The 22,075-nt window shown below is 44.3% G+C and overlaps 1 protein-coding gene across 1 annotated transcript in view; it reads right to left on the reverse strand.

Moving 5' to 3' along the window:
- The window catches only part of TNR (tenascin R), a 350,459-nt gene that overhangs the window by 58,589 nt on the left and 269,795 nt on the right, over positions 1 to 22,075 (reverse strand). Inside the window, exons 3-6 of the mRNA XM_090048819.1 lie at positions 14,475 to 15,033; positions 8,561 to 9,037; positions 3,321 to 3,584; positions 312 to 427 (exon numbers count right to left, since the gene is read on the reverse strand). Of these exons, the coding sequence (XP_089904945.1) occupies positions 312 to 427; positions 3,321 to 3,584; positions 8,561 to 9,037; positions 14,475 to 14,973 (1,356 nt within the window). The 5' untranslated portion in view covers positions 14,974 to 15,033. The remainder of the gene's footprint in view (positions 1 to 311; positions 428 to 3,320; positions 3,585 to 8,560; positions 9,038 to 14,474; positions 15,034 to 22,075) is intronic.

The raw sequence follows: 22,075 nt of genomic DNA on the forward strand, positions 1-22,075 counted from the left end.
GGTCTAAGGACATAGGCAGACAAAGTTCTTTGGGTAAATCCAATATTTTTTATTTGACCAAGTAAAATACTTGGAAAAATTTCAAAATAAAGTTTTAGTACTTTCAGTTTAGGGTGGGGGGTTTGGTAGGCACAGAGCAGCCTTGGGACATTATTCAGATGGTGTTTCTGACTTTGTTTACCCAGCTCTGTGCTGTGACATATTCTGTATGTGACTGCTCCTTTTAATGGGATCTATTGTGATTGTCCACAAAACTGATAACACAGTGACAGTGGTGAGGAAGATAAAGTGGTACCTGAAGCTGCTGTTACCTTGGGAATGAAGCTGATCTCCCAGCCATCAAAAGGGAATGCGAAGGACTCCCACTGCACCTCCACAGTGGTCTCTGTGATAGTCTTGAACTTCAATCCCCGTGGAACAGAGAGATCTAGAACACAGCAATGTAGATGATAGCTATATGAGCCACAAACTGTGGCTCTGTTCTTGCTTCAGGTAAGCACAGCTCTCCATCGTGCTGGGCAAAAGATACCTCATCTCCTTTTCAGTTTAGTTTTCTTTTACAACACTGGGGAACAGGCTGGGTAACGCTAACTGTCACTTCCAAGTGGTGGCAAGAGTTAGGGAGAGAGGATCAGGAGTTTTTGCAAAATCAGGATATTCTACAGGGAAAGTTTAATTTTTCCTCTAAAATGTCAATGTTTCCATTGGGAAAATCAAAATGAGTTTATCCAGCTGCCCACCTTTCTCACTTCCACAGCTGGATGGTGAGCAGCTGGTTATTACAATGAGGCATTCTTTCTAGTGTCAGTGTTCTGCAGAGAAAAAATGACATGACATTTATCTTAAACCCCCAGACTGTTCCATGTGTCAAGGATAAGTGGAGGAGCACACTGCACGTAATTCCTAGCCAGTGTCAGACAAAGCAGCTTGCCCAGCAGGCAGCTCCTTCCTTTCCTAAAGTCCTCCCTGGTGATAATTAACAGGGGGAGCTTTAGTGCTTTTGAAGAGCTATCATCACAGTCAGAGACACTGAATAACAGTTTCATGGTACTTTGTCTAGAGCATGGGCATCACTCATGTGCTCTGTGAGAGTCCAGCTGCCTTCTCAAGGGCAGGAAAGACCTTCTTAGTGCAATGGCTTAAAGGGCCACTATCTAAAAGAGCATTCTCTGGAAAGGATGTTTCTGTCCTATGTTTCTAAATAGCATCTCAGCTATTTTCAGGGCTTGTATTTAACATGACTGTGCTATACCAAGGAAGGACAATTCAACACTCAGGGTCCTGATTTGGAATTTGGGAGACCTGGATTCAGTTTGTGCTCTGTCACAGGCTCCCTGTGATCTTGGGTAAGCCCCTAGGGCAGTTGTTCTCAACCTTGATATACTCAAGGCATTCCTTTTTGGGCTCAAGGCACCCCTCAGAAATTGTTAGCTCTTAGTTTTCACTTGCTTTTTTAACTATGGAAAAAGAATAGAACACATTTTTTGTTGCAAAGAACTCAGAAAGACCATGACAGGTGAGAATGTTTTGACGCTATTTGAATCTCTGATTCATCTTGTGAATCATGTTTATACACTTAACAGTGCTAACATTGAGTGACACCCTGGGACACATTTGAAAGGATCTCGAGGCACCCCAGGGTACTATGGCATACTGGTTGAGAACCAGTGCTGTAAGGCTCATTTCTGTAAAGGTACATAGATACCAAATGCCTGTTGATTTCAGTACCTTTGAGTATCTTGGCCTTTGTGTACCTGTGGCTCAGTTCCTATTTATACATAGGAAAATGGAGATAATAGAGCTCACTTCTCTAACTACCGGGGATGTTCTGAGGATAAACACACTGAAGTCTATAAGGTACTTAGATATTACTGAAATAAAGGCCACAGAGTTGTCTCTGCCAGTCAGAGCTGTTCAGGAAAGGTCCTGCATTGGAGTCATTGGTAGCTCTGTGTTGCTCTTACTCAAAGGTCAGCAGCAGTGAAACAGAAGTAGTGTCATGTGAATTTTAGTAAGGCAGAGTCTGCAGCCCCAGGACCTCTTTGCTATGGGGCTGCTAAGGACCTCAAGGCTGCATGGTTTCTAGACTCATGGGGCAGCTGGAGTCAAGGACGTTGGATAGGCGACCTTCTATCCAACCTCCTTTCCAGCCCCTGTCTTGGGGCTGGAAACCCTGGAAACGCTTAAGCCCCCACCTTCAAAGCAGTCTCCATGGTGTGAGTGTCCCCACAACTGTGGATCCTGGAAGCCCTGAAGTTTTGGGCCTCATGTGACATTTTATAAACTTCCAAAATCTGCTGAAGCCACTGGAAGGACTTGCACTAAATTTAATTGGTTTTGGATCTGATTCTGTACCAGAAAAGGTTTTAGAGAAGCATTCAGACTACAATGGTATATCAATAACAGTCTCATAGTTGGACAAAGCTAATTCAGGAAAAGCCCTATATGTAGCTAAGTTTATTTCAGCGATGTGCTTCTAGCAAGGTAGCATTAATTTACAAGCAACAGAGCTGGTTAGAAAATGCCCACCTTCCTCTACCCCACTCGAAAATGTCAATCCTTGATGAAAAATCAAAAGCTGAACATTTTTGGCCACACGCTGAAAATTCTACTCGTGGAGTGCTATACTTGTGTCTAATGGGAGTTTGCCATTCAAGTCCCTTGTATTCCCATACTCCTCTATCAGCCAGGGTCTCCCATCAAAATCCCATGATGCACTATAATCCCTGTCCTCAGCATACATATACTTATGGAGCCAGGAGAACCTCTGGCCATGGTGCTTCATGGGAAATGCAGTCTGGTTGGGGGACCCTGCCACGGAGGTGAATGGCAACTGAGGCACCCATGCCACTACTCCCAGGAGGCAGAGTAGCCATGTTTCTTGTTAAACACATTTAGATTTTTTACCCAATGTACTTTGGTTTTCAAAAGACCTGGAAGCTTTTTAAGCTGCTCAGTTTTTCTTCAAAAAGTTGCTGAAATTTTCTGTGGGAAATGAACAATTCTGGCAAAAAAAAAGGATTTTTTTTGTCAAAAATCCAGTTTGCCATTGACAAACAGTTTTGAAGGAAAATTTTCAATAAACTTTATCAAGTAGTGTTATGTTGTAGCCAACACACCCCAGAAGCAGTGTTAGACTGGAAAGCTTTCTATTAGGGTCAGTGATAGCATAATATACAAACATCTTTACAGTAGAAATAGACTAATTTTAGGGCTGTTGTGTCTAGTACGAGTCTAGGAGATGCCTCTTCTTCCTAATCAAAAGAGTCTTCTCTGGTTATGTGGGGATGGAACCATACCACAGCAGAAGCAATACTTACGAGTAGTCACCTTGACAGTGACAGGGACACTAAAGATGCCACTGATGACAGCATAGATACTGATATTGTATGTGAAGCCTGGTTCCAGCTCCTTGATGGTGATAGCACTCCAGTCTCCAGGCACTCGTTGCTGTAGCTGAATGCCCCCTGGTACTGCTGGCTGATACGAGATCACATATTCTGTCACAGCCATTGGACCACCCCATTCCAGGTCAATGGACCGGTCACTGATTCCAGCCACTCTCAGGTCCTCAGGTGGAGCAACTAAAGGGAAAAGCAGTACACACAGAGAACATCAGAGCACGCATAGCTTATTCACCCTCTAACCTGACCCCTGGAGTGTGGTCAATTTTAGAAAAGGTGTAATGTCTAGAGAATCTGCCTCTGCTCCTGGTAGGGTGTCAAGTTCAAATCCCTAGTGTGGCTAGGGTACTGCATTGAGAGTCAGGAGACCTAGGTTCTCATCCTAGTTCCTTGAGAAAGTCACCTCACCACTTTGACCCTCTGTTTCCCCTCAGCTTCTCTGTCTGCCTTGTTGATTTAATCTGGGGCAGGAACTCTGCATTTATCCAATGTCTAACACAATAGGGACTCAATCTTGCTTGAGGATCCTTAGTTCTTTGAATAATCAGAAACATTAAATGCTCCTAATGGTCCTGCACAAGGTGAACTACCTTCAGTAACCAGAAAAGAAGACCCAGTGGGCACATCTACACAAGACGCTAACTGCGCAGTAGCCTAATAATACTACACAATAGCACATCACGGCACAAACTGTGCTAATATGCGACTGTGCAGTATTATTAAGCTACTTCGCAATAGCGTCACTAAAAAGGTGTGCGCCAGCACTACAATGCAACAACTTTGGTTACTGTGCATTAAATGAGTACTTGATTATGCAATACTAAATTTAATGTGTAGAAACATTAACGAACATGTAGACGTACTCAGTGTATACGTGTGAGAGAGTGTGAGAGATAGAGAGAGTGAGCAAGAGTGAGCAAGCAAAGATGTTATACTCTGTTGTCACAGGGAATAATAGAGAATGCACACACAGTTATTCCAGACTCCTCAGTAACATCAAATGTGAATGAGAGGAAGAAGTGTTATTTCCAGTATCCATTTTTCCAACCTAGCTCTTTTAAATGAACTCTTCCTTAGGGAGCATATTCTTAACTCAGTGCAAGAGCTCTTCAGTACCCAGTGAAGTTGGCTAGCCTCCATCATCCACTAGTTAAATTTTCAAACTAGCCCTTTCCAACTAGCCTTTTTGTGCTTTTCCCCATGCTACCCCTCCTGCTTTCGGGGAGCTCCCCATAAACTGCAACATTGCCTTAACATCCTCCTTCATATCTTCCTTTTCCACAAAAAACTTGACCATGCTCAGGCTGTTGGTGCCCTGGGATGGCTGCCCGCCAATATTATCTCAGTGTTTCCTCTTGCTCCCCAGTTTGCATCCATTTGTGGTCTTTTGTCTACTTGGATTATAACTTCTTTGAAGCAGGGGCCATCTTTTTGTTCTGTGTTTGTACAGTCCATAGCACAGTGAGGTCCTGGTCTATGCATAGGGCTCTTACGCTATAAGGAAAAATAATACAGGGTAATGGAATTAAAGGTGAGGCAATCAGCTGAGGCTATGCTTCTTCAGCTAGGTCTCAGTACTCTGGCAAGATATGATCTGCTATCTGAATGCTGGGCTATGATGAGAGAATTTCTGAAGCAGCATCAGCCCTGGACTACAAGATTCAGATCTGGGTGTGAAATTTCCCAAATGTTTGGAAATGTTTACTTGCAAGGGTTTTGTCTGGGTCCAACTCATGCCATTTTATTCTTATATTGCAAAAGCACCTAGGGGCCCTTGTAAAAGAGAAGTGGCTTTCTGCGTGAGGTGCGTCAAGCCATCAGAGAACAAAGAGCCCACTCTTGCTCCCAAAAGAGTGGGGGGGGGAGTTGATCTTGCACTAGTTTTGCCTCAGGGAGTGGAAAGAAGGTATGCTTGCTTCTTGATCAGGCTATTTTCTGATGTGTTCATAGCTGGTCAAGTTCTCTTTCAAGTGTGGTTTTAAAATGCCTTCAAAGAAATTAAGAAAAAAAATAGAAATCATGAGGTGTTACATGATTGAGGGAGATGTGGCTCTTTACTTAGCAGTCTATGACAAGTCCTAAATTGTATCCAAGAAAAAACAAAAGAAATAATTAACACCTCTCCCAAGCAACCTGCTGTTATACTGTGTTCCACAGAGAACATCAATACAGGAACTAGGGATGAGGCTTTCCCACCCCCTTTCTGTCCTCACAGCCTAGCCCTACTCTGTCCCAATATAAAGTGGTTTTCTTACTGCTTTGGAAAGCAATAGCACAGCTCCACTATGGGAACTTGGGAGGGGTCCAGGACAGTAGGCTGTGCAGAAGCAAGAGTAAAGGGGAAGAAAGGAATGAATGGAGAGGGTGATGCTAGAGGCTGGGCAGGCAGCAGAGTGGAGTGGTGGAAACTAAAAGAGTGGCTGTTTGTCAAGCCAGGTTGCATTTAGCAGCTGCAGCTGGGTGAAGGTTGTCTTAGGAAGGATCAGCAGTATGTGGCAGTGAGACCCAGCTGTAGGGAAGAGTGAAGAGGTGATGTGCCATGGGAGAGGGGTAGCAGAGCCTGCTGAGGGGCAATGGTTCTATACAACTCCACAGCCCTTTCCTCTTCACTTTCCCTGGTGTATCCTTTGCTTGACCAGCAGAGTCAAATTGTGTGCATGTCAACTGATATGTTGTAACCTAAGATTTAAAGACAAACAAAACTCTTGGGTTGGAAGTGATATCTTTTATTGATCAACTAAATAGTAGAAAAAAAAATTCTTTGCAAGCTTCTGGGTCCAAACATCCTTCTTCAGGCTGAGGGGAATTCAAAGACTGTAAAAAGTCTTCCAGGCAGAAAAGAAACTTCATTTTGCACAGGGGATGGAGGGCTTGGAAGTTTATTTCCCTGAGTACCTCAGTGAAGATATCATATTTTAGCTGTTTGGAAATGTAAACTTCATTGCTAGCCAAAAAAGAGTATTTTTAAAACTCTCTGACTAACACTGGATACATCTAGGGATGAAGTTTGCCTAATTAACATGTCAGAGAGCAACTCTCTCACAAAAGGACTCAATTACCTAGGGGAATAAACTTGCAACCTCCCCATCCCCTGTGCAAAATTAAGTTCCTTTTCTACCTGGGAGACTTTTTACAATCTTTGAATTCTCCTCAACCTGAAGAAGGGTGTTTGGGTCCAAAAGCCTGCAAAGAAAGAACATTTTTTGCTGCTGTTTATTTGTTCTAATAAAATATATTGCCCTGAACCCAAGATTTTTGTTTGTCAACAGATGGGTATCCTAGCTGCAAGCCTCCAAGGATACTCAGTGAGAGGAACATGCCCTTCTTGGCTGGGGTATATGGCTCTATCTAAATTGTCTATTTTGGGGAGAGGGCAGCTGTGAAAGAGAACAGCACTCAGGCAAATGCACAGAAATTCACAAACGTGTCCCTTGCCAATACCTACGTATACCTTTCCTCAGGGACATGGAGAATTTACAAAGGAAAACACTGCATCTGTTTGGTAGGCCTGTGTGAAACAGCAAGTATTTGCTTCTGATTTGGAGTCAGCCAATTCGGAGGGACAGTGATTCAATTCGGTGATTCGAATCACTGTCCTGATTCAATTCAGCCGAAATGGATCTGAAGATTCGGTGCTGATTCGGAGATTCGGCCACAGACTAAACAGGCAGCTGTCCTCACCACGCTGGACACAGCTGCCTCCAGCTGGTAAGCCTGTTGGGGTTGGGGGAGGGGGGAGGGAAGAGGAATGGGGGGGCAGATCAACCCCTCCACAGCCAGGGAGGGATTGGGGCTGGGGCTGCCCAGCTGGGGTAGGGGGGCGTGGGACTCAGGGAGGGGGGCTCCTGCCACTGAGTACCACCATGCGCCACCAGTCTATGGCTGAATCTCTGAATTGGCGCCAAATCTTTTCCAAATCGATTTGGAGGCTTCCAATTCAATTTGCACCATTTAATTGGTCTCCTGATTCGATTTCGATTCGGAGATTTGGCCGCCGAATTGTGCTGAATCTCCTCCATACTGAATCAGCTACTGAAGCTTTGCACAGCCGTACTGTTTGGTTTGGACGAAGTGCCCCTCCCCTCATCCCCTGCAGAGAGAGGCCTCGTATGTGTTGTGTGTCTGCCCTTACAAGCCAAACAGGGCTTTTATTCTATTTTTCAACTGGTCTTTTTCAGGATAAACAAGTGGAGAAGCCCTTTAGATAATGACCCACATGCCTATCTGTAAAAGGACAGAGCACTTTGTTTCTAGGTAAATAGTAAAAGCCCCCAAAAGAAGAAACATATGCACGTAACCTTATGGGGTGGCCTGTAGTTGCCATAGCAACAGCCATGAGTTTTGCAGTAGCCTTTCCCTGCAAAACATCAGTGTCATAGGGCATCTCCCTTTAATTGATTTAAAAGGGGCAGCTTGGTAGTCACAGGGCAGAGTATTACAGCAAGTATCACTGTCCCTTCCTTGTTGTCAAATCAATTCAGAGTTTATTTGCAAGGTAGGATGACGGAGTCCTGATCTTGCTGCCTGGGATGGGATGGGGAGATCTTGGATGTGTTAGGGACCTGCTATGGCAACAGGGTAGTATTCTTGCCCCCCTACATCCCAAAAGGTAAAAGTCACTTCATAAGCTGCAGCATAGTTACATCCCAGTGCAAGGAACTACACCTGACCGCATAGGGGCCAGAGTCTTTTTTTTTGTAGTTCTGCCCTTGTGGCAAAAAATGAACTTAACAAAAGTAGTTTAGGGCTCTGCCTACAATTTTGGATCCTGCCTGGCCCCAGAGGTAAGTCAGAGCAATTGCAGGTCTATTCTTAACTCACACACTATACTCCATATCTCCTGGTGTCTCATGGGTATCAGAGAACTGCTGCAGGGTGGCATGCTCCTGCCATGCCGACATGGATGGATAACATGCCCCTGATCCACATTCTTAACAAGAGGTGGGGAGCACCCTTGCCACTAGTCCCAGGTAGGGCCATCTCAAGGCCCTAGAATGTCCTGAGTGGCAGTTACTGTCCTTTATATATCTCAGTGGTATAGAGAGGCCTCCAAGCAACTCAGAATCTACCCTGGATTTCCTCACCATGGGTCTGAGTCTGTTCCCATTGTGGTCTATGTTCTGTCTATGAGCATGCACATTTTTAGTCCCTCCTACCTGCTGAGCAATCCTGCCCTTTGTAACCTTCTTCACAAGAGCACATCCCCTCCTGGCAGATGCCACGTCCACTGCAGGCATTCAGGCACCTGAGATGACCACAGTCTTCTCCCACATAGCCCTCCTGGCAGACACAGGTACCATTGACACATCTCCCCTTTCCAGAGCAGTCATTGGGGCATCTCAGTTCGCTACAGTCTTCCCCAGCATAACCTTCCTCACAGACACACTCCCCATCCATGCAAAGCCCTCGGGAACTGCAGTCTGTTGGACAGCGGACCTCTGAGCAGTCGTCCCCACTGTAGTCATTGTCGCAGATGCACTGGCCTTCCACGCACACGCCCCGGCTTGAGCAGCCCATGGGGCAGTGGGGCTCTGAGCAGTTCTTTCCAATCCAGCCTTCATTGCACATGCAGCTGCAAGATTCCAGACTGAAGTTCCCATGACCGCTGCAGTGAGGGATGTAATCCAGCTGCCCTGGAATGACAAAAATCAACCAGTCAGATATCAGTAGGGACTGTACATCAATTATGTAGCTACTCTAGCTGCAACTACTATAGCCAAAATGTAAGGACAGCAAACAATGCTGTAGCTTTCTACAGCATTAGTGAGAGGTGAACAGGAAAGGGTCTTTAATACTTATGGGTAGAAGAGTCTGATTAGACTGCATAATTTGCCAATATACCTCAGTCATGACCTGCTGTGCCCTGGGAGAATTCCAGCTGTGAGCTTGTATCATTTGTGCTGATTTTCCCCAAGCTGTGCACTGGCTTTCCGATAAGCTTGAAAGATTCATTCAGAGCTAGGCGAGGATGCACTGAATGTATATTTTTTTACTTATAATTATTATAAATTGGTTGGAGAATTCAGACCTAAGCCTTGGTTCAGACTGAAAGGGTTCTGGTACAACACATTCCATTCTGCCTGGGCTGAATGTTGGGAACCAGCATTTGTTTCTAGTTGTAGCCGACTGTCCCTGTGGTGATGGGCTTTGATGCTGTGACATAATTGGGGATAGAGCCCTGTGCACTTTTCATACATGGAGGGCTACAAGACAGTGGATGCTAAGGCTCCGCATCTTCACCAGTGCAGAGGTCTGCTATTGCAGCTTCAGTGCAGGACTCAGGCCTGGGGGTTGTGGCATTTTTATCTATAGAAAACTGGCTTTTGGCTCACAACTGACTCTCCAGCCTGCTCAAATCCTTTGTGAGGAAACAGGAGGAAACATCTCTTGTCCTAATAATTTAAAGCAAGGAGGCATCCGTTTGATGTTGCAAAGGAGTTTGGAGAACATTATGCAGAAGGATGATGGGCTAATGAGCAGAAGGGTTAGTGGGATGTTTAATGGTGACATAGCTGTGATGGTGATATAGTTGTGACATAGCTTCTTCAGGCCAATAGTATTTGGATGTAGTGAGCCATTGAGACAAGCTACCCACATTTTGCTGGGCATCAAAATATGAATCTTTGTGCAAAGAGTAGCAATAGTAGGCTGCTATTTCTATGTGGGCCAGCCACTAGAGGATGATGAAACCTACTTTTGCCAGTGGAAACCCACTTTTGGGACTCTCTGTTCACTTCTGGAGGGGAATATATTGTTGGTTACAGACCAATGCTGTGCTTCAATGTGTGAGGCAAGACATAGTTTTGTTTTGTAACACAGGCCAAACATATATTTTCCCTTATTTGCATTCTCAGAGAGAGTTGAACGTTTGAGCTGCCAGAAAATTTTAGTGTGAAGCAGACCCCTGGGATAGAAAATTTCAACACAAGTGGTTAAAGCGTTGCAATGGTGTGAGCAATTGAATCAGGGTCTCATAACAGAAAGTGGTAGTCAACCTTAACTTTAGGTGGTTTGACCAGCTCTAAAATATATCTGGCTGATCAACAATCATATAAGGAAGTTAGTTATAAACTGTAGTATAGTATGCCTAACTGGGATTACATGTAATAAGTATTGCATACACTGTCTGTATCAGATGTGGTGTTAAAAATTGCCTTCCAATTCTGGTTAATTTGCCAAACATGAGAGGGGATGTTTGAAAAGTTGCTAGCACATGGGGGGTCTGTGGGATCTGGCCTCTGCTCTAAGGGACAGATGTTGATCTCATTTGGCTGTTATTAATTCAGAAGGACTGCAGTGCAGTTATTGGAATTACTTCAGATTTCTCTGGTATAGCTGAGATTGGACTGGAGATTTCACTGAGTGATGAATATTAAATAAGATCATTTACCTGTTTTACCAGTGTCCCAAATAGGCCTATTATTATTTTGAGCTGACACCTTTTATATTTTCTTTCTTGTATTTTGTTTACTGGCTTTTAACCCTTGTTATTCAGCACATCAATTTAAGGGCTGAATATTTTACTTTTAATTTTTTACTTAATCCATTTACTAATATATACCATATGTGTGGATGTTAAGGATTTGGGGCTAGATCCTAAACTGGCATGAACTGTCATAGTTCCCTTTGGAATTTCGCTGATTTATGCCCAGTGCTGATCTGCTCCATATGTGTCATACATACCATATGTTCCTTCTTAGTATGATATATATGTGTTTGTGCATTGCTGCCCCTTCATACACGAGGCTATTTTTCCTCTCACTTACAGTGCCTAGTAATGTAAATTTACCTCTGAATAGATGACATTTACATTGGTGTAATCAGAATAACACTAATATAAAGAAGTAGTAAGTAAATGATGCAACTCCTAACTAAGATAATTCTGCCCAGTTCAATGGAGAATTACTCCAAAACAATCAATGGTAAAACTCTACCTGTGTAGGTTACACTGATTTAGGTTTAGTCTCTCCCTCTCCATTCTGGGTTAGTCATTTGCCAAAGGCGAGTAGCCTATTAGAAGCTTCCTAATCACTTAGTAATGAGGTACAGCAATAATGGCATTATGTGTGACTGATCTCAAATTAAGTGCACATGTTGGTTTCTGATCCTAGGTATATAAAACTGAAGTGATACTGGGGTAAGTTTTCATCCATCTGAGACCTCTGATTTCAGTGGAGTTGCTTCTGATTTACTCTATTGTGTAACTAAGAGCTAGGTTAAGTTCAGCGTAACTTATAAATTACACCAGAGATAAAATCCCAGTTCCTGTTGTCCCCTGTCTACCCTGTCCACTGATAGTTTTCAGCATCTCACAAAGAGCATTAAGCACTATCCCAGGCTTGGATATTTTTCCCTTTGAGGCGTTTTCATAAGACCCATTAGAGGTTTCATTTTCCATGCTTCAGCATTTACAGAGTCCTGGACATGGGCTGTTATAGCTGGTCAAAGAGCAAGATGAAACTCTTTGTTGAAAACATTCCTCTTATGAAACTCCCTCAGATGTAAAGAAAAACATCAATGCATTGGCTTCTTGCTCTATTGAAATTCATTCGATAAACCAACCCTTCCTAACCCATCTCATTATAGCCACACACTATTTCCTTCATTTTGAAGAACAGCCTCACAGAGATGATGAACTGAACTGCGTCTTTTGAAAGAGTAACCCTAATGGAAGGTTTATAGAAAGCTCCACAAAGCTTGTGCATTATTATTCAGATGAAATACTGTGTTGATAGTTTTGTGCCTTCATTATAAAAGGTTTTGTTTATGCCTTTCATGGCAGCCAAAGTTATCTCCTGATTTCTTTTTTTTTTTTAACTGTGATTTTCATAACCATTCAGCCTTTCTAAGGCAAGGATAGAAAACTCATTTATCACTGATTCCCATGGTGCTATATTCAGCTAAGGTTTACTGAAGCAACCAGCAGATGTATCACTTCTCTCTGTCCCATGGAAAGTTACAGATCAGTCTAAAGGGTTGTTAAGGAGAAGAGGATATATAAGACTGGCTGGTTCATTATTTTGCTGGCACCCTACTATTGTTTTAAACATGGTGTTAGCTGTGGCTGTGAATGATTTACCAGTTAAGGAGCTTCAGCTCCAGTGGTATCAGAAGATGACATTTTTAGTTGGAGTCACTGGGCATATCTACATGTGCATTTAGGTGTGCCTAAATTTAATGAGCATTAGTTTAATGAGCATTAAAGCAACTTAGGCTTGCACCTTAGCGCTGTGTGTGCAGACTGATGTGGGACTAAAGTTAGTCCCAAGTCAGTCCATACACAGCATTAATATACCATTATTAAGAGTGCACACATGTAGACATGTGTCCTTAACGTGCCTTAAATTGGGCTAAAGTGTAGACGTACCCACTGTGGATTAATCCTGCTGCAGGGTTCAGTTCTTGTTTACCTTTATTACTTTAGAAAGCTCTCCCCTCTCTGCTGATATAAGGGAAAAGTGCTGGAATTTATAACAGAAGACAATGGCTAGATTGGTACTTGGACTATGGTCCCAAAGCTGGAATTACGCTTCCCACTTTTTTCACCCACCCTCTGAAATGAGCTAGCCGAGCCATAGAAAACTGGGGCTGGAAGGGACCTTACAAGGTCATCTGTCCAGCCTCCTGCTTAAGGCAAGATCATCCCTGATTACACCATCACAGCCAAGTATCTATTTAATGTGCTTTTGAAAATTTCCAAGGACATAGGTCTTGGGTACAGGATGTAGGGGTTAGATCCACTTTCTCCCTCACTAGGACAGGGCAGGAAAGGTGCAGAGGCTTGGCTCCCTCCTTCCCCACATCTTGGTGGAGCACCTGAACTTGTGTGGGGAAGTGTGTTTCCTTACTGCTGACAAAAGATAACAGCAAAACATTTCTGCCTCTCCAAGAACAAGGAGAAAGCATGGGTAGAATTATGACCCAGGTATTTCTCTGCATCACGATGCTGTTGAGTTACTTGAAACTCAGACACCGATCCTATACCTTACAATCAGATCTGGGCTGTAGATTTTCTACTTGCTGCACAGGAAGGTGTTTCTCTAGGTCAGGTACAGTCAATGGAAGAGGTGTGGCAGCCTGGGATTGAAGCAGCAAAAGGACAGAAGGTGAGAGTCATAGTCAGTGTGGAGCAGTACACTGATGGAAGGTTTTAGGCTCAGTGGTGGAGCAGCGAAGGGGAAGGTCAGGGTATAAAGAGCAACAGAATTCAGCTTTTTTCTCACCTCCTCCAGTTCACTGTTGAGTGTACTGAAGAGTTTTAGGAAAAGCCTTCTTTTTCCCTGGCATATAAATTACTTTCACACTGCACATCCATTGACTATGAAGTTGAAGCACTTCACCACAGATGCCTGTTTTCTGCCCGACTTGTACCTGGCACATAAAGAACACCCAGCATCATTTGCATCTGAATTTGTGAGCTGTCAGTGGACGTGCCACCTGCTTCTTTCTAGCTGAATTTGGCTCAAGGACTGGCTTTTTTCATCTGTTGAGCAGATCTTTTCCTTCAAGTGTAACTGTGACCTTTGATATAATTTACCTGGTTTGGATGACCTAGAACAAGAGGACATAGAGACTGTCTCTTTTCCTACTGCAAGAAGATGCTGCTATCACACTCCTTTATGGGTTTTATGAGGGCAGGGGAGCTTTAAAACCCACCCAGAGCTTCACAGGGACTTTGGTAGCAGAGGGGAGGAGGGAAGGTAGGGAGGGGCTGGGAGAATATGCTGAATCTGCATGCCCTGGCCTTTCCCCTCCCCATTCACCTTCTGGGTCATACAGGCTGCCTTTGGGTTCTTTAGATGTGTAGGGGCTTGTGGTACAGTACATTCATTCCTGATGGACTTTCTGCATGTGAGGACCTGTAATCTGGGTTTTGCCTAACAAATCTGGATCACTGTTGAGGCTGCAGATTAATATTACATCTTTTAGTATATACACTGTGAAAGCACCATAAGCAAATACAGGATTTTTTTCCATTAATAATCTAAACAACATCTCCAATTCTAGTGCATACTCCTTGCTTTCTTGAGCCCTTAGTCCCCAGCAAGAGCTAACAGCATCAGTTACTACCTGTGGCTGCATTTTCTTGGCAGCAATTGGAGTTGCATTGGTCCCGTAGCATGGAAACCTCCCTCTCCAGCATTTCAATTCTGTTCAGCAGGTCCTGCATGAGCTGGGAGGATGTGGAGCACTTGCAGGCCTGCTTGGGGAGGTTTATCCTGTGCGTAAAGGTGACCTGGCTCTCGCTGTCTGAGGTCTGCTCCGTGTATTCCGTCATCCTGTCGTCTTCTGAACTCACCTCCTGGTCAGCTGAGGCCTCGAACAGTGTTGAGCAGAGGCTGTCCAGGGGCACGTTAATGTTGTACACATGGTTGAAGACCATTGGTTTTTCTTTGATTGGTGGGCTGTAGTTGGCAAAGCTGCCTTCCTCATCCACTACCTGCCTCCTTATCCTCTCTGTTGTAACTTCTAGCCGACACTCAAATGGCTTGAGGACTAATCCCAGGAATATCAAATTGAGACTGATAATCATGTTTCTCAGCACTATGTTTTCACTGTCAGTCCCCATTTTCTTCAGAAAGGAAAGAGACTTCTAAACCAGCCTTAGACAACGAAGCTGTGTGAGGACCTGGAGATATAGAACAAGAAGAACATGAATGATACTAGCTTTTAAATAGGACAACCATGCTGAGATCAGAAGAAGGATATTCATTGCATCAAGGCACTAGACTCAGCATACACTTAACTGAGCATATTTCCAGTGATGTGATTACAGAGGATATAATCAGCACAGAATTTGGCCCTTTTTTTGTAAGATGCTGAAGCTAGGATATTGCTTAGGGTCTTTTGATCTATCAGTTATTTTAATACCCGATTGGCTAAGTGATTTTATTTAGCCTATTTTCTTCTCTTGTTCACCTGTTTGTAAGTTATTTTACTCTCACCTGTAAGCCACCCTGAGCCTTTGCTGGGAAAGGTGACATATAAATCAAATAAGTAAAAACCAAAAAACCTGTGTATTTTCAAGGAAAGGTTAAATGTAAACTGTCAGCTCTTTGGATAGTGCTATTCAGTGGCCCACTAGGGATGAAGAAAGATGAACAAATTAAAGGGTAGGGGACTTGCTACATATTCTGCTTCTTTTGTGGCCTATCCTGTTCCAGGGTATGTGGAATCCAAATCACAGTGACTTAGCACCATTTAATTCAGGGGCAAGATGCTCCAATTTAGATTTCAATTACTATGAGATCATAGTGGATAGGTGAAACAGTTACCATGGGGCAGGAGACAACAGAAAATCCCCCTCGGTTTTAACTCTGCATTCATTGTCTGTTTGTCCTTTTATAACTGGGGGCCTTAGGTTGTGACTGAAGGATCAAATTCTGGTTGTGTGAAATGTGAATCAGGGCAGAATTGGTTTTGCTATTCATTTGGCTGGCTCACTGTAGTCCATTTCCCCCCCTTCCCCACTCACCCATGTGGTCACCAAATTGTTTCATTAAGGGACTAGTCCAGTGGTTCTCAACCTTTTTAGGCACCTCTGACATACTCAAGACATCCCTCAGAAGATGCCAGCTGTCTTCACTTCCTTTATTGCAGTTCTTCTGTTGAAAAGAATTCGGAAAGACCTTTCCTTCCTTTTTTGTGTGCTTCTGACAAAGTGTTTAGCTGAATTCGCAGATTCATTGGAATCCGACAGGCTGTGCTGCAGGTGCTTCTCTTATGGCCTCACATTTGCCACCATGGGGCTATCAACTGTGTGCCTTAGCACCCGCACCGCCCCAGTCCTCTCTGACAGACCACAACTATGGCTTTCAGTTCGAAGTCTCTGGGCTTATCTTGTGAATCATGTTTGCACACCTAATAGTGCTAACATTGTGTGGCACCTTGGGCATCCTTGAAAGAATCTCAAGGCACCCCTGAAGGATCTCAAGGCACCCCGACAGACAGAGACACTACTTGCAGAGTAAGCGTATTTCATCTGCTTTTGTCAGGTGATCAGTGCTTCACTTCATGAGCTAATATAAATCCCAGGATGAAACCCTGGCCTTCTGGAGTCCATGGGATCTTTGCTGTTAACCTCAGTGGGGCCAGAGCCCAAATGTTTAAGAGGGAATATACAAGTTTTGCATCTTTGTTGGTTCAGTTTTAGTGAAAGGGTTCATTTGGTAGCAGCTTACTCATACGTTTGGGGCATAAAGTCCCATAACGGGATCTATTGTGGACTTAGTAACAAAATGAAATTCAGGAAGAGAAAAAGGGTAAAAGCAGTAGAATAACTAGGGTAGCACAAGCAGGGCATCAGCCCTGGGTGTCAACTGTTAGGGAGTGCCAGGAATCTCCCTGGCTGGGAGTCTTTGCTCTGGCAGAGAAAGCCCTACACAGTTCCTGTGCAGCCAGACAAGCTGGGTAGTTCAGTGCTGCACCAGTGTATCTGGGAGGCAAACTGAATGATACTTCACCCCACCCAGGGGAGCCTTTGCCAGAGTAGGCACAGCCCTGTTCCCAACGTGTGAGTATACGGAGGAGGGGTTAGTGAATGAGGCACTAGGATCTGCTCCTACGAAGCCTGTCCATGGGGCTGATGCCAGAGCTGACGCTGCCCATGCTAAGCAACAAGCCCAGGTAGGTAAAACTTCCCTTCCCTGCCACTCCCAGGCCACTTCCTCCCCTCCCAGCCCCACCCCTCAGTCTACCATGGTTGGCATGCCCTCATGCCTCCTACTCCTCCACTTGAGGCCCACAGTGAGCTTGTGGGCCTCTGGTTAAAATGCTTGGGTGATCACTGGTAATCACACTACCAATACAAGATCTCAGATGGCATTTTATGCCCCAGAAACTTAGCACTGGACTGCCAAGTTTAATTCAGTGGCTGTAGCAACAGGAGCTTTAGCCTTTAGCCTTAAGCACTATTACAATGATACTGAATGGTATTAAACTTGTTTAGGTTTATGTTCTGACCACACAAATACCTCTTGTTAAAGTAATTTCACCCCCCACCTGCAGCCTGGATTATGGGGTAGAGCATCTGTATTTGGAACAAGACAACTTTTCATCTTCTTATTGATTTGGAGCCTCCAGGGGGTGATCTAGACTTGAAGGGCCACATTTATACCAGGTGTAAAATCCCCAGTGTCACTGGAAGTTACCCAAGGGATGGATTTGGCTGCTGGGCTCTTGCTGAGGCTGCTGCATGTTGACCAATAGTTAACTCCGATTGTTCTGCTTTGAAGAATTTCAAAGAGGATAAAGCAGAGAGGATAAAGTCAGTGGACAGGCAGGACTGTGACTGGGAGCCAAAGGACCCTCATTACTCCTCGTGCAGTGGAGGAATTGAATGGCACATCAGTTGCCAATCTGTTTGGCTTGCATTTTGTTCTTGTTGGGTCATTAGTTTCTGGTTTATGTTGTATAATTGGAGTGCAGTTTGGAGAAAGGGTAGGCTAGCAGTTAAAGCCACAGCTAGTGCAGTCTGTTTTCAGTTCTATGTAACTTCCCTGTGCCTCAGTTTGCTTGCTTGTAAAATGGGAAAGATCAGAAGGATTGACTGGAAACATTTCGTTTGAGTTCCCAAATCTTTTCCCAGGGAGCTCTAATCACAGGGTTTATTGTTATCGACCTAACCTCACAGGCAATTTCTAAGCCTTGAATTAATTAAAGCTGGTAAAATGCTTTGTGATCCTTGGTTTAAAGGGTGCAATAGAAATGCAAAGTAGTATTATATTTTTAGCATTGTCTCCTGCAGTAATTACAATGAATAGCAACTGAAGACAGTGGAATTATGGGGATCAAATAGAGCTCAGTACTTCTCAGGATTGTGGTCCAGTAATTCTATATTAAAAGGATAATATTTTGCACTATGCTGAAGTGATTTAGCTGTCTCAGTCCCACTGAAAATTAATGGGACTTACAATACCTAAGTCATTTAGGCACTTTTGAAAATGTTTCACCTCAAATCCCCAGTCTGCTCTTTTTTTCCTGCCCTCCACCATCAAGGCATGAAAAACACAAGCTACATAATTAGAATACACCATTACATGTGCCCTAAAGCATCATAAAATACACAATGCAAAAAGCAAACAATTAAAAATCTCAGAGTAGCAACATCAAGAAAGAAAAATATTTTAAGGGCAACCACACATATCCACCCGAGAGCCAGGAGATAGTCCTTTGAGTATGCAAGTTTAATTCATTAATGACTTAATAAAAGCATATTTTTGTGCTTAGCCTTCAAAGAGGGGCTGGAGGAATCACAGGAATTCAGGATTATAATTAATGCCAGCAAAAAACGGCAGAGGGTAAAATATCATATTAAATCAATTTCTACTAGGATGAGTGAGACTCTCTAGGGTGGGGAGGTGACCCCACATTCGCTTACTAACTGTGATGCCTGCTGAAGGCTCTGGTGCTGGCCACTACCCGCAGTAGGGCCTTGGAGCAGGTAGGCTGTGGGTCTGATTCTATTTGGTTAATTCTGTGTTCTTTGTGCAGCCCTTTCCATTTGAGTATTTCAAAGCATTTTGCCAGTGTTAATGATTTATTCCATGAATCTTGAGGTAGATATTTTACCCCTTTTAAAAGGAGGGAACTGTGGTACAGAGTAGTGAAGGACAAACATTTCCAACATGGTTGACTACCCTTAGGCTCCTAAATCTCCATGCAGATGTCAAATCTGGATTTGGGAGCTTAGGGTTAGGTATTAGTTTGAAAGATGTTGGCCCCAGGGAGTTACCTACAGGCCAGAGAATGTGTTTGTAGCAGAAGCAGAAATAGATCCTAGAGCCTAGTTTCCCTCACAGGGAAACTCATAGGGCCTTGTTACACATTAAGTTTAGGCAGCTCCTGGAGCTCTTAACCCCTGGATTGTCCATACTTTAACACCTGAAACTAGTTTTAAGCACACTTTAGGCAGCTTAAAGTTACTCCATTCCAGGGCAGGTTTATGTCTGATTTGTGTTACCAAGCAAATTATAAAAGGCTTTGTTAATGTGTGGCCACTCCCCACAGATGAACCGCCCAAATTGCAGCTCTCCAGCATCCCAGGATGTAGTGCCCTCTTCCCAACCCTTCTGCTCTGTGTGGACAAACTTTCAGCCCCTTTGGTACTGAACCAACTCCCCCTCCAACATCCAGGAGTGCAGTCTTGTAAAAAGAGCCTGCAGAGCACATGCCAGCTAGCCAGGTTGCAGGGCATGGATGGGTCCAGGAATGGGGTCTAGGTGAGGTGGCAAGGGAACAAGGTAGGCAGCTGGATTAGGTCCCCATGAACTGGGGCTTCCTTCCCAGGCAGGGGCAGAGTAGCTCCCCCAAAAGTGTTTTCCCTTACCACTCCCACCTCCCAGCCACCTCAGGAAACACGACCAGCACCCTGCACACTCCAATCCCAAATCCTAATTTATTAATACACGAGACCTCCTTTAATTTACTCCTCCTTATTTCTTTTTAAATTAGTATTTTTTTTACTTCTTTTTATTTTACCTTTCAGTGGGCATGTCTACATGTTCATTAATGTGCTATAATTACAGCACATTAAGTTTAGTACCTGTAATAACAGGTACTAACTTAATGCGCTTTAATCGGAGCTGTTGCACATTAGCATAGATGAACACTTTCTGTGTGATGCGCAGTACCCATTGGACTAATCTACTGCACATTAGTGCATTAGCACAGTTTTTGCCAGTTGTGCTAATGCGCAGTAGAATTAGTCCAATGGGCATTAAGTGTCTCATGTAGACATGCCCACTGGCTGAATTCCTTTGTTTCACCACCCTTCCCCCACCACCATTGCCTTTTCACCTCCCATTTCATTACCCACCCCCATCCCATTAACTCTCTGCCTCCCAGCTTCATGGTCCTGCCCTCCCCAACCCATCTCTTGTGCACCCCCACTAGAGCAGAAATAGAAGCTTGTCCTGACTTACCAGCCCTGGAGTGGCAACTCACAGCTGTAGCTACTAGTCATGCCCTGCTTACCAGCCCTCCAGCAGCAGATCACAGCAGTGAAGGTAGGAGACAGTCAGAGAAGGTTTTTAGCGTCAACATGTGAGTACTTCAAACTCAAGCTAGCACTAACTGATCAATAGGCCCGTGCAAAGCGGCTAGTATTCGCTTCAGGTTCAGATTTGGCCAATTCGGGGACAGCGATTTGATTTGGTGATTCGAATCACTGTCCTGATTTGATTCGGCCGAATCTGATGTGGAGATTTGGGTGCTGCTGAATCTCCAAATCAGCCAGGCTCATCCTCTGCCCCTCTCCCAGCTTGGCAATGGCTGCCCCAACTCCTGGCACTTGTTAAAAAAAAAGCTTTGGCTCACCAGGTGCTGCTGGGCAGGGGGCTATCCCTGCTGTCCCCCCAATGCCCCATGCTGCGTGGGGGGCTCTGCATGTGAGTGTGTGCACATGTCCCTGCAGTGAGGGAGGGGGAGAGAGAGAGAAAGAGCAATGAGGGAGGGAGAGACTCTGTGTGTGTGTGTGTGTGTATGTGTATGTGTGTGTGTGTGTGTGTGTGAGGCATAGACTCTGTGTGTGTGTGTATGTGGGAAGGAGAGACTGTGTGTGTGTGTGTGTGTGTGTGTTCATAGTGTGAGTCCCACATGCATACCCTACCATACACATACACATGCATACCCTACCATACCATACACATGCATCCATCCCCTCCTTACACTGCCATAAATGCAGACCCCCACAGCCACACTCCCTCACACACCCCAGCCATCCTCCCCCTACACAGTTCCCCACAAACCCCATATCTACCCACACCCCACATATCCACACATACATACCCACATGCTCCCTCACCCCACACTCACACCCCCATACCCAAACCCTCCCCCACACCCCATATACCCACACACTAACAGCCCCCCAAAAACCTATCCCCATGCCTCCCCCCCAATATACAAGAGTAAAACTTCATTTTAAGCAATCACCTCTGTGTACACTACACAAACACATGTAAATCAGGACAAAAATATTTTTTGAAATCAAAGTAATGAAAGTTGTAGATGTTTGCTTTTTAGAATATAATTTGGTATTTTTCTGGTTCTAAGACAGCAAAACCCTGTGCTGAAAGGAGTATTTCCTGGGGCAAGGGGAGTGACTTCTGGTAGAAAAGGTTTGGGTTAGGGGGCAGGACTTTCAGTCACAAGATGGCAACGAGGAGATGGATCACCTATCAAGGGGCAGGGCTACCCATGCAGCCCTTGAAAACTTGCCAAAACTCAGTAAGCAACCCTCTGCCAGAGATAATTGCCTGTCCCTGACATATACTGACTTGCTTCCCTTTTAAATTAGAGAAGGGCTCATTTTGATCTCAGTACTGAACATCCTACAACTCAGGCATGGTTGATACAGGTTTGTTGTTTGCCCTATTCAAATCTGGAGATGCTAGCTAAGTTATGATTTGCATCTGGCTGTTGTGCTCTCATATGCCCTGGCACTCCAGGGAACTTAGGTTCAGCTTTTTGATTTGTGCCCATCTCTAGCATTAACCAAATTTTGCATAGCATTTTAAGGAACAAATGTTTTTGACCTTCTGTGCTCTTTTGTGTTGATTTATGCCTAAAGGAAGAGGGTTGAATTCCTTTATTTAGCTTAGTTCTGAGGTTGGTTTATCTCTGAAGTTCAGTGTAAACCACAGGTGATGCCCAGCCATGTGGATAAGGAC

This window comes from Crocodylus siamensis, chromosome 5, assembly GCF_052110815.1.
Source record: "Crocodylus siamensis isolate JL-2025a chromosome 5, ASM5211081v1, whole genome shotgun sequence".
Classification (NCBI taxonomy): domain Eukaryota; kingdom Metazoa; phylum Chordata; order Crocodylia; family Crocodylidae; genus Crocodylus; species Crocodylus siamensis.